A 13,667-nucleotide genomic window follows, 5' to 3' on the forward strand; every position below is an offset into this window, starting at 1 on the left:
AAAAAAAGTAATACAAGATACAAATTCTTAATGCATAAATTTTGTGCAAGTGTTATATAAAAATATGGTCTCCTAAAAAAAAAATAGAATTTTTCATACTTTTTTATAGTAGGATTCACCTTTTTTTGGTTTTTTTTAAGATTTGTGCAATACATATATATTTGGAACTTGTATATATCATTTTTTTGTATAAAAAACAAACAAAAAACTATTAAAATATCAAAAAGATAAAAAATTAAAAAAAAAAAAAAAAGAGACAGAAACGCTTTGGTGGTGGCTGGCCATGACCATGGGCCTTTATTTTTCAACTTTTGTATTAAAACATTTTTTTTTGTTTCTTTTATATATTTAAAATTCTATTTTTATTTCCATTTTCTATTTTAGATTATTTTTTATTTTAGTTTTTTCTATTTTCTCATTTTTTTAATTACTCTTATATTTAATTTTTTGGTTTTCTTTTATTTTTTTTAACTTTTTCTAAAAATTTTATATTTATTTTTAATAGAAGCAGCTTGTGTAGAATTAAGCTGCCACGACTAAATTTTGATCAAGTGTTGACACGTGGACTTTGAATCACGTGCATGGCAACTTGTGTTCTTTGAAGAGTTAACGAGAAATGCGTCGTAAGACCTAATTTTGAATTTTTTCAAATACAGGAAGTTAATTGTGAAAATTGGAAAACCAGTGAGTTTTTTTTTACAAAAAGTACAAATTAAAGGATTGGTTTTGCAATAATGTCAATTCAGTATAAAAGTCTATATATATAAACACAAAGTCAAAACCGCCCCAACAAAAAACGTGCACCTATTAGTATTACTATATAAGCACGTATCATCATAATAATAAGCATGATAAATAGGGGTGTAATAGTCAATTAAAAGTCTTGCTACGACTGAAGATTCGGAGAACGCATAAAAGAGATCCATAGGCTCTCTATTGATTCAGCGGCGCCAAAGGGTGCTCACAAGATTGAGAGAAGCCAAATTGTCAGTAAATGATTTTCTTTGACCCAGTGAATGTTTTGGTTTGAAATCGGAGGTTTAAAAGGTGTTTTTAATAGTTTGAAAGCTCTTTTAAAGAAAAGATTTGGGTTTGAGTTTGGCTACTCTTCATAATCAATACCGTATTCTTGAGCGAGCTTTGAATCTATCAACTCTTCACTTGAGTGAGTTTTAATTGTAAAAACTCACTTAGACCCAACAACAGACTTTCCTGAAGGCAAATCGACCAAATCCCAAGTATGATTTGTAGATAATTTATCCAGTTCCTCTTTCATTGTAGCCAGCTGAAGGGGTTAGTGGAAGCCTTACGATAGGAGTGAGGTTCATGCAAGCTAGTTAAGGCATGAAAGCAATGAAAATCATGGAGATGTAGGATTGTTCAACTGGGCCGGGTTTTTTCCCTGCCCGGTCCAAAACCCGGAAAACTGGGATTCGATTTCTGGTTTCGACTCGGATTAAATCCGGGCTGAAATCCAGGTTGAAAAACCCGGATCTATCCGACACCAATACGGGTTACAAATCCGGGTACCGGGTTTAAACCCGGATCTATCCGGCCCGAATACGGGTTACAAATCCGGGTATCGGGTTTTAAACCCGGTACCCGGGTCTAAACGAAAACCACACACCCCCGCCCCCCCAAGTCTGTCTCTCTCACTATCTCTCTCTCTCTCTCTCATTACGCTTGCTGCTTGCGAAAGGAGAAACCCTAAATCCGTGCCTCCTCGCCGCGACCCCATTGCCGCCGCCGCATCTCCGTCGCTGTGACCCCGTGAGTCTGTCTCTCTCTCTCTCTCTATCTATCTCTATCTCCCTCTCTCTCTCTCTCTAGATTGGATTTCTGGGTTTGGATTATTAGAAACTATATATTGTTGAGTTTTCCATAAGCGGGCTTCTGGGTTTGGTTAATCTCTAGCAAGTTTACTTTGGAGAGAGCCCGATTCTAGGACTCGGCTTGATCTGGGTTTGGGTTGATTTATGTGCTCCCATCCCATCTCTTTTGGCCTCGATGTGGATGAATGGGATTGTGTTTGATGGATGATTTCATTTGCTGTGAATTTATTTTAATAATATTATCATTATTCATGAATAATATCAAATATTATATAGGGTTGTCTTGTGATTGTTGTTATTATAATTACAGAACAAATATTATATAGGGTTGTTATTTCATCTGCTTGCTTGCATCGCCAATAAGTAATATCATTATTTTTTTAAATAATGATATTAGTAAAGTTAGTCTTATTTTCTGAGTTATCTATAATTGGTTTTCAAAGTTAAGTCCACAATGTTTCGGGTTTTGGGAGAAAGATGTTCTTTCTTGGTTCATTGTTTGGCAGTGTGATCTTAAGCTCGAGAAGTCTTGATATGATGTTTCTCATGTATTTGCGTTAATGAACAAAAAGAAAAGAAGAAGAAGAGGAAAACAAGATTCTTATATTGCAATAGGGTAGATGCATTTCTCTTATTAATGACTTATTTATGTACGTATTCGGAGTCTAGAAGTTTTCTGATTGATCATCCCTGATTATCTCTTTGATCAATCTCGAACGATTCTCAGCTTAAAAGTTCATTTGAAAATCTTAACAAATTCTAGGCCTTCATGATCCCCCCCCTTTCTGGTTCCTTAATAGAAGCATATTTTATGACATTTTTGGAGATGCAAACTCAGAATGAAGAGATGATCTATGGAACTTGTTCTGCTTCCTCTCCCTCTCACATATCTCTGCCCCTCACTCACTCACACTCTCTCCTTCCTCTTTTCCTTTTTTGTGGTATATCTATTTTTATAAATTTATGTTATGCAGAAGAAAGACACAATGAGCACAGCTATACTTTTATTTGTAAACTGTTGCAGTAGTCTTATTTGCAAGCTTTATATTAATTGAGAATGTTATAGTACAAGGTTGTATGTCTCCACACTATTGATGCTGAAAAAAATTTAGAGTAAGTACTTTCTTCTTTCATAATCAATTGGTTCTTTTTTAACAAACTAGTTAGTGGCCCTACTATCCCACCATAACCTTTTATGAACCTTTTGCAGTTCCCTATTAGCCCCAAAAAACCCTAAGAGATTTTAGAGAGGAAGGTAGTGGTGTTGATCTATAAAATATTGGATTAAGCAATATACAGAAGATGTTGCTGTTTCAGATCACTTCAGCATCCAACATAATTCTTTCTGAAGTGTCATTAATGATTAATGTCGCAACTAGAAGTTTGCTAATTGCTAATTGTGAATCTGTGCTTACCTCAAAATATTCAATGAGTTTACTTGATTGGCGACCTAGCATTCCAGAGTAGATAATCTGTCCTCCAATTTTCATTAGAATCAACTGCACCAAAAGAACATCTATTGAGTTGTATAAAGTATCATCTAATAGCAACACTGGAAAGATTATAGTACTTTTTTCTGCTGTGAACAAACATGTGCCTCAACTTGTGTCTTGTATTATCTTAAAAAATATATAATTTTGAAGACTCATGCTTTAAGTGGAAGGTTACAACCATAAATCCAATTTAAAGTATATATCAGATTTTGATAACAAAGACTGATTACTTGCCCCAATTACTGAAAATTATTGAGGTAGTAAAAAGTACTTTACATTATCTTGCAAGGTAACTAATGATATGGCTGTGAAAGCATGGGTTAACTAATGGTAAGGAAAAATGCTAGAAACTCATGAAAGGTAGAAATAGAAATTCATGTACTTGCTTCTACCTTGGTTAAGGACTGGAGATTTTACATGAATCCTTCTCATCTCTGTCTATTCCTGTAAGATGATATGGTGCTCTTACTTGTTTTATTTTTTCAGGTTCTCTAGTTTCTCATGACGTGCTGATGTAATTAGTAAACACTTGAAGGACACAAAAGCAGCTGAATAGATGCCAGTTTCAAACTTTCAATTGAAGCATTTTGTAATTTTCATATATTATAATTTTGTGTTTTGTAATGTAATGTAATGTAATTTAATTTAATATGTAGTGAATTACATTATTGCATGCATTTTACATGATAATGCATGGTCATGGAAGGTTAGAAGTAGTAGAGGTTAGAAACTACTACTTGATCGATCATTTTTAACAGTAGTATTATCATACTGGAATATGGAATATATTACATATACATGATCATCTAATCTCAAATTAAATATATATATTACCAACTTTTCAGTAACATAGACTTTTAGATTATAAAAAAAAAAAAACTTTTTGAGCTTTATTTTTTATTTTTTGAAAAAAATAGATACTGTAGTTAAAAAAAAAAACGGTTGAAGCTGGAACATACTGTATTTAAAATAATATGTGCTTTATTATAAATAAATTAATTAATTAAAAAAAAAGCGGTTGAAGCTGGAACCCGAATTTCCGAGTTGTAGAAACCCGGGTTCATCCGGGTTTCGGCCCGGGTCATAACCCGGGTGTATCTGGGCCGAAACCCGGCTCGGGTTTGAAGCCGGGTTCCTGGCCGGGTATACCCGAAAATCCGGTCCGAAACCCGGATGAACAGTCTTATGGAGATGTGATGGTAGAGATCTTACTCGGGTGGAATGACAAAGGTCTAAATGTGGATTGTCAACAAGATCTGTGGATTGGATAGAACCTTGAGACTCAACTGTAGCGGCGTTAGGACCATTAGATGTGCGTAGTTCGGGTGAGCTTGATTATAGGAAGATAATATTATAGGGTCGAGCAAAGATGGGTGTCTCAGGAGGGATGTCAACAGAAAAAAGTGGAAACAATGACATCGGGAATTTCTCAACATCGTGGAACAATTGATGTTCTAAAAAAATCCATGATGTGAAACTCGAAGACGATGTGACACAAGATCATAACACATATAGCCTTCATTTTCGATCGCATATCCAAGAAAGCAGCACAATTAAGAGTGAGGCTTGAGTTTGGTGCGCTGAACAATCTCTCATATGTAGTATCATTATTAATAGTAGGAGAAGGGAATTGATTGATAAGGTAGACCGACGTGTGAGAGGTTTCACCCCAAAATCGGGTAGGCAAGGATGATGATAGGAGGAGAACACAAGTGGTATTTGTAATGTGTCTAAGTTTACGTTCAGCCCTCTCATTTTGTTGCGACATACCTAGATATAAATGTGAAGAATAGTGCGATAATATTTGAGGATATCATGAAAGCCACGTTGTGTAGACTCTAAAGTATTATCAGAACAAAAGATTTTAATGTCTTTTGAGAACTGAGTCGCAATCATTTTGGCAAAGTTGCAATAAATATCTAATAATTCAGAACTTGATTTCATTAAGCCAAATATAATGAGAGAAGTGATTCACAAAGATTACAAAATATCTTGAGCTACTCATACTATGAACGGGAGAAAGTCTCCAAACATTAGAATGAATTAGATCAACACAACCACATGCCATAGACTCACTTGTACTAAAAGGCAATGCCATTTGTTTCCCAAGTTGACAAGAAATGCAATTAAAATTACTATGACTAGTAGATGCCGAATCTTTTAATCCTAGAAGCCAATAATTGTATCGGAGATACAGATGGATGACCAAGACGGGAGTGCCAAAATGAAAGTGAGGGTGAACAAGTGGAGGAAGCAAGTGCAACAACATTAGAGTTAGGAATGTGTAGAGATGATAGATGAACCAGTCCCCCAAAACTATGCCCAGTTCCAAGTATCTAACTGGTCCAAGGATCATGTACAACAACACCAAAGAAGTCAAACACAATTATATAACCAATTTAACACTACTGACCCACAGAGAGAAGATTGAATGAAAGTTTAGGGACATGAAAGAGATCGGGAACAAACTGGTTAGAAGTATGGACACTACATAGATTTTGAATGGTCATAGTGATGCCATTAGTTGTATATTGAAGATGAATGTGATAATGGTGTACATATGGTAAATGTATATTGGTTAGGTGTCATATGATTGTAATATGAAGAGTGAAAGATCTAGGGAGTAGCTTTACCTGGCAAGACTGAGAGGGTAGAGGAAGACTAAGTAGAACTCTTGGTGGGCTTCAGAATATCTCCAAAAACGAAATTGATACGCTGGCTTGGTTCTTACTTCAACTGATAGAGATTAAGTATCAAATGGTTCTCTAGGAAATTATCAGCTGATGAGTAGCAAGTATCAAGAATATCCCAAGCAAACTATGAATCTTTGAAAGGGCTAAACAAGGCACAATTAATGAAGTGGTAGTATTACAAAACTATGTGAGAATTTGTTAATGATAACTCTCCCAATCAATCAGACGAGTACAAAAGGCGTCATCAAATTCAGTAGAACTCTAGGTGGGCTTCAGAATATCTCCAGTTACAATGTTTAATCCCTCTCTCTATTTTTCTATCATAGCGAGCAAGCTTCTCTCATGGCTACTCCAACATTTTTAACAAGGCATGCTCTTCCTGTTTCTTGAGCTCTAAGTACAATTTTATAGGTTTGAAGATAGGAAAATTCTTGGGTGCCCACCAAATGTGCCTCAAGTTTATTTTTATTTTAAATGATTAAAAACATTACCACTAGTGACTTTGTGTGCATATGTATTTTTTTTTTTTTACATTAAAAAAACCAAAAAAATGAATATACACTAGTTTTGGTAGGCATATTTTGGGGGCATCCTAGCATCACCCTTGAAGAAATAGCATTGAGGTTTAATCTAGACTCCATGCAAACTGGTAGAAGAAAAATTCTTTTCTGAAGCTGATTTGGTTTACACACCTTCCATTTAATTGACATGGCAAAACTTAATTTGTTAAAAAAATTTAAAAATTAAAATTTGTAGCAAATCAAGTCTTACCAAGTTAATTAAATGGAGGGTGTATTTTGCACACCGGCATCCTTATAGAAGAGTTCCTGGTGGAATTGGGTATTATCAGTGAAACATGGAGCCGAAGGAATAGTGTAGTCGTCGCCACATAGGAAGTAGAAATTTTAAAAAGCCAAAGAAGAGCACGAGCAAGCTTCTCCCAAGGTAGATCCAGCATTATCCACATGCCATCTTGTTTTCTGAGCTCCAAGTTTAGTTTTTTAGCTTGCAAAAATACCAGCGTGAGTTTGAGTCTAGACTCCACCGCAGACTAGTAAAATGAGAGTGTTTATCAGTGAGGTACGGAGTAACATTGGCGGACTAGGAAAATAGATGAGGTGAGGTGTATGACGGCGGAATGTATAGAGGGAGGAGCTAATTGGAAGGAGAGGAAGAGAAAAATTGAATGTGAGAGTGCAGAAAGTTTTTTGGACCGAAACCTCCTTTCCCGCCGAATGCACCCAAACAGGCGAGAATGACCGAAATTTTCACCGGAAGGAAACATCCTACATATTCATGCCAGTTACTATTCTGGCCAAAATAATATATATATATATATATAATATATATATGGGTTCCACAATGAATATTATGTTTATACATCAGTTTATAAATCCTTTAAATTATTATCTATTTGAGATTTAGTGTGTGTGTATATATATATATATATATATATATATATAATATTAGATTTCTTCCTTCTCTTGAGTGTGAAAGACCTTAATGAAGTGACAAATCCCTTAGATCAAGCCTATAATTATTCACTGCAAATCTGTATCCCATTATTTTTACACTTAATATTATTTTTGCATTATGTACCTTAGCTATATATTCCTTATGTGTTTTACATACACAGCTCAAAATAGTTGCACATGCAAATGTCCTTCCTCTGTAAATACTATATATGGCAATACACAACCCTAGCATTTGTGCTGGCATTCTCACATTTACATGGTATCATAGCCATAAGAGGCTTTTTTTCACTGCACAATGTCTTCTTCTTCAACCTCTCAGATCCCTCTGCAGATGAACACTCATCGCTTGAGTTCTTTTCTGCCAAAACCCATCTACCTGAAATTTATACCAAACTTATCTCCACCATTTACCTTCTCTCGAAAGCACAATTGCTTCCCATTCTCAGAGGTCAGGGTTTGTTAGGATATCTCACAAATGAGTTGCCCTGCCCTCCCACCACTATCGTCGATGATAGTAATCAGTTACTTCCAAATCCGGAAGCAACAAAGTGGTTGCACCTTGACAACTTGATCCTTGGTTGGATAAACAACTCTCTTAGATGCTACTCTCGCTTAGGTCATTAATTGTGAGACTTCACATGTTAAATATTCTAACATGAACATTAATAATCGGATCTTCGATTTGCTATGATCTACGATAATAAAATAATAATGGTTAAAAGACTTAACTTTCTCCATCACAGTTCAATGAAGAATCGAACCTGACTATGAAAGAAGGACCACCCTTGCCACTTCGTCTCATAAGTGTTTCTTGAAAGCTAGAGGCATAATGATTTTGTAGGTGCGAATCTTTAACCCCTCAGTACTATTTATAAACTTTTGGCAATCAATAAATCTAGAGACTTTGTGTCCCACTATGATTAGATATAGAATTAATCTTAGCTCATTGGAGTTAATCATATCCTATTGTGACTCATCAATTAAGTGATAAGTATTGAGTTATTCTAAACCTATCAGGATATGTGTGTGTGAGACATAGAGTTTAAATAAAATTCTTACATTCTCCCACGTGGCCCATACGCCCATAAAATAATATTTTTCATTCATAGGTTTATAATAGGAAATTAACTGTACTATCAATTTCATTTCTAGAAAAATTTCATAACTTAGAATACATTACATGAGTTTCGTAATATCAATGTCAAACCAGCTACCTATGTGAGTCATAGCGGTCCTCTATTATATAACCAACAAAATCCCTTCCATGTACTACAACACTAGTAACTTAATTTAATATGATCTTTAATTGGGACAATTAAGGCTAATACTATAATGGATTGTGTTCCAATTCATGTCTATTGTAGACATTATCTTGTCATCATTCATCCACACCATTTAATGTACATATAAAGTGAAAAAACAAAAATAAAACAACCATAATAGATATCATGAAGTGTCCAAATAAAAAGTCAAAAACGTCTACGAGCATGAACATGTTCACATCATAACACTCATTCTATCAACAAGTTCTTTAAACAGCTTCACTACTAGACCCTTTGTCAATGGGTCTGCTATCATAAGCGTAGTACTAATATGTTCTATGGATATTGTTTGTTTCTATACTTCCTCATTAACGCTTAGATATTTGATCTCCATGTGCTTGACACCTTTAGAATACCTATAATTTTTGGAGAAAAATACTGTAGTTGATTTATCATAATAAATTATCCGTGGCCTAGCAATAGAGTCGACAACTCCAAGTCCTGAGATAAAGTTCCTCAGCCATAAACCATGCATTGTGGCCTCAAAGCACGTAACACGGTGCATAGGGGAGCCATGAGGTATCCAATTACATGTTAAAAGTCAAGAAATACCTCGAGCTCAAACCTATGTTATATGATCAAGAACCGAGCTCACAAATATGTTAAGTGAACAAGTATGAAATGAAGAAAGAATGTTTTATGAGAGAAAAAGGTTATGAAAGTTATGATATACACAATGTCTTTTTGAAAAGAGAAATGATACTTGCAGTTGTGAGTGTGCAAGCGCCGTGCAGTCGCTTTGAAAAAAGTAAATAAATATGGGACCCACATGAAAAGAAATTAATTTTTTATTAGTGGACCCCACTCTTTTTCAAAGCGACTGCACGGCATTTGTGCATTCTACGACTGTATCTAGAATTACTGTTCTGAAAAGCCAAATGCATAAGTAAAGTCTAATATCCAAGCATTCATTGTTAAGTTTGTTTATATATGCTTACGATATCTGTTACATGTAAACTGTTTACTTACTGATATTTCTCGAAATCTCACTGTTGTAATTTCCACTATCATTCCCCTACTCGAAATGGTAGAAGTTGTGACAGGAACCTGAGAGGACACAAATGGGGAAATGCAAGAGACCAGTTTCCTAGAAGCCTAAGGAATCTCCGGAGAGATGTGAGGTCCCTCAGGAGTTATCACTTTTAGAAAGATTGGCACTTGCCAACCAATTCATCACTGAGGTGTTACAACTTTGTGAATAATTGATGAAGATTCTGAACCAGGACAAGGCCAAGTAGGATCAACCTTAAGAGAAAGACTTATGTTATGGGACCACTTTTGGGAAATGGCTCTTTTTGATAACTTGATGTATATATTTTGGGAGTCTCTTTTGGGAACACTTAACTATTTTGATGACTCTTATGAAATATGAAAATTTGAGATTTTATGTGTCTCGGTATCATGATTATTGTCCTATTACTTGACCTAAGTTGACTTTCCATTGTGATATACTGCATGCTGCTAGTTATCATAGGTGCATTGCATCTTATCTGTCATGTACGAGCGGTATGTAACCTTGTGTTGCATGTCCCAGCGTTTCAGTCACCGCCAAATCCCAAGCGGGGGATGGGGGCGCCACATGGCATGGTATCAGAATAGTTACGTCTCTAGGCACGGTATCAAAACAGTTACGTCCTAGGAATACATGGTACCTAATGCTAGGATTGAAATGCAATAGTTATAGGCTTGAACTCTGTAGCTATAGGTTTGAATCCTGAAGGAGGAGCGTTTGGAGGATAAGTATGCAGCTAAACATTATTGTGAAGTGAAGAAAAGAGTAAAACTCTTTCTTTAGGAGAAGTTGATGTTAATGCATTGGTTTTGTGCATGTCAGGGGGAAAGGACCTAATGGTGCACAGACAACGCGATGATGTATGTCCAAGGTCGTGAGATCAGGAGGCTAGGAACCAGGGCAGAATGTGAGACAAGAGCCGCTTAGAGGCAATAATTGAGGATCCCGTTTGAAAGGTTTCTGGTATATCGGTATCCAAACTTTATGGGTACAGAGGGAGCTTTGAGAGCCAATAAGTGGCTTATTGATTTAGATACAACTTTTGACATCAGTGGATGTACATAGAATCAGAAGGTCCAATATGTCGGACATTTACTCTAGGGAGAGGTTGGCATATGGTGGGACACGAAAAGGTAGCTTTTGGCGCAAGAGTTGGGTGATATTGCCACTCTTACTTGGGAACGTTTTAAGAAGGAATTTGACATTCGTTTCTTCCCAAAAATAGCTAAACAACAGAAGGCATTAGAGTTTATGAATTTGACACAAGGAAATATGACAGTGGAGCAATATGCAGCTTGATTCATGAAGTTAGGAAGACTTGCCCCACATTTGATTAGTATAGGGAAAATGCAAGCTAGGAAATTCTAAGATGGATTATAGCCAAGGATACGAAACCAGATTGCTTGCTTATAGATTGAGACCTTTCAAGAGCTAGTGAACGTTGCTTCGATAGCAGAGGCGGAGTAGCGGAATTGGATCTCTCAAGTTCAGAATGATCGTAAGAGAGGGAGACCCCTTATGCGGAAGAGGGAGACCCCTTATACTTTGGATAAGGGAAAAGGAAAGGTAGTCGGAAGTGTGGTGCCTGTTACGCCACCACCATGTCGTAGTTGCGAACAAAGACACAGTAGTGAATGTTATTTTGCCACTGGAGCATGCTTTAGATGTGGTCAAACTGACCATATGATTTTGGATTGTCCACGTAATGCGACAATAGGAGCATCTATGCCTAGAAAAAAAGGAAAGACGTCGGTGAAGGCTAAAGTCTATGCAATCACACCAGGAGAAGTGGATCTGGAAGCTATGGAAGCTATAGAAGCCAGAGTAATCATTGGTAACATTTTAACCCAATTATGGATGGTAGCTTGTGTTTGCTAAAAATCCCTAATTTGATGCAACAATCGGTTTGTGCTCTGCTTGATTTTGGAGCTTCCTATTCCTTTGTATCATATGTTTGCGTAAGAAGGTTTAAATTGAGTGTGGAATCCTTATCTGAGAAGGTTTTAGTAGCTATCCTAGATGGGAAGGTAGTTGGATGCACAAGAATAGTTAGGAATTGTCTGTTGGAAGTCGCAGGACTGACCTTGACAGTAGATCAAATCGTTTTCCATTTAATGGAATTGAACTTGATCCTAGGAATTGATTGGTTATCTAGGCACTATGCTAAGATAGATTGTCGAAGAAGGAAGGTGATCTTTGAAGGATAGGATCTGTTATATGGGGGAAGTAGTGAAATTGTTTCCTTTGACCTTAACAGTAGGATGAGTGAAGAAGGTTCTGAAGGAAGGAGTTGATGCATATCTAGTGGTTATGACTAGTGTAATGGAGGAATCTAAAGGATTCGAAGGGATTCCTATAATAGAAGAATTTCCTGAAGTTTTTGCCGATGATCTGCCTGGACTACCCCCCAATCGGGAAATGGAGTTTGTAATTGAGTTGGAGCTAGTTGTGGCCCCAGTATACAAGGCACCTTATCGAATGGCCTCAGTCGAGTTGAAGGAACTAAAGGTTTAGATCGAGGAACATCTCAAAAAGGGATTTATTCTCCCGAGTTCGTCACCATGGGGTGCACAAGTTTTTTTTTTCTTTTTTTTTTTCCTGAAAAAAAAAAGACAGGACTATGAGGATGTGTATTGACTATTGGGATTTGAATAAAGTGACCCTTAAGAATAAGTAACCTCTTACCGCGGATTAAAGATTTATTTTATCAATTACAAGGAGCATTAGTATTTTCTAAGATAGATCTATGGTCAAGATATCATCACTTGAAGAATAAAGATCAAAATGTACCTAAGACAGCTTTTCGGACTCGTTATGGACACTTTGAATTTTTGCTAATGCCTTTCGGATTGACAAATGCCCCAACAACATTCATGGATTTGATGAACCGGATATTTAGACAGTATCTAGGTAGTTTTGTAGTAGTGTTCATTGACGACATCTCGATTTATTCCCGAAACGATGAAGAACATAAAGAGCACTTGAGAATAGTATTGAAGACCTTGCAAGAACACCAGCTTTACGCTAAACTTAGTAAGTATGCGTTTTGGCTTCGAGAGGTGAAATTTTTGGGACATGTTATTTCTAGTAAAGGTGTGGTAGTAGATCCTCCTAAGATAGAATCAGTGATGGAATGGCAGAAACCGACCAACGCTCATGAGGTACTGACTTTTTTGGGTTTAGCAGGATATTATAGAAGATTTGTCGAAGGATTTTCTAAATTGTTTGGTCCCTTAACGACATTGAAGAAGAAAAATGCTATGTTTGTGTGGAGTGAGGATTATGAAAAGAGTTTTCAAGAACTCAAAAGAAAATTAACCACGGCATCTGTGTTGGCTTTGCCTAAGCCTCAGAAGTTGTATGTGGCTTTTAATGACGCCTCTAAGATGGGATTAGGGTGTGTATTGATGCAAGAAGAGCGAGTCGTCGCTTATGCTTTGTGACAACTCAAGGATCATGAGCGGAATTATCCTACTCATGATTTGGAATTTGTTGCCGTAGATTTTATGCTAAAGATCTGGAGACATTATCTTTATGGAGAAAAGTGTGAGGCGTACACTGAACATAAAAGTCTCAAGTATCTGTTTAGCCTGGATAACCTGAACATGAGACAGAGGAGCTGGGTAGAAATGATCAGCGATTACCATTGTGAGATCAAGTATCACCTCGGAAAGGCCAATGTGGTAGCAGATGCCCTTAGTCGTAAGACCCAGGCTGACATGCTAATAGGAAAGCCGAAAAGAGATGTCAGGTTAACGGTGGTATAGGAGATCGTGCCATTGATTGATGAGGAAATCGTCGAAGGATAGAGTAAGGATGATAAACTGGAGAAACTTCGAC

General features: G+C 36.5%; 1 protein-coding gene across 1 annotated transcript; it reads left to right on the forward strand.

Annotated features, from left to right (window-relative positions):
- The first annotated feature begins 12,664 nt into the window (after positions 1–12,664).
- LOC109021546 (uncharacterized mitochondrial protein AtMg00860-like) lies at positions 12,665–13,270 on the forward strand. The gene has a single exon (XM_019004195.2). The coding sequence runs from the start codon at positions 12,665–12,667 to the stop codon at positions 13,268–13,270; it is 606 nt and encodes a 201-aa protein (XP_018859740.2).
- The last annotated feature ends 397 nt before the right edge of the window (positions 13,271–13,667 follow it).

Source organism: Juglans regia, chromosome 5 (assembly GCF_001411555.2).
Source record: "Juglans regia cultivar Chandler chromosome 5, Walnut 2.0, whole genome shotgun sequence".
Taxonomy (NCBI): Eukaryota; Viridiplantae; Streptophyta; class Magnoliopsida; order Fagales; family Juglandaceae; genus Juglans; species Juglans regia.

What these genes read in the sequence shown, in the direction of transcription:
- LOC109021546 (XM_019004195.2), top strand. Translation starts at nt 12,665, where the DNA reads ATGCCTTTCGGATTGACAAATGCCCCAACAACATTCATGGATTTGATG.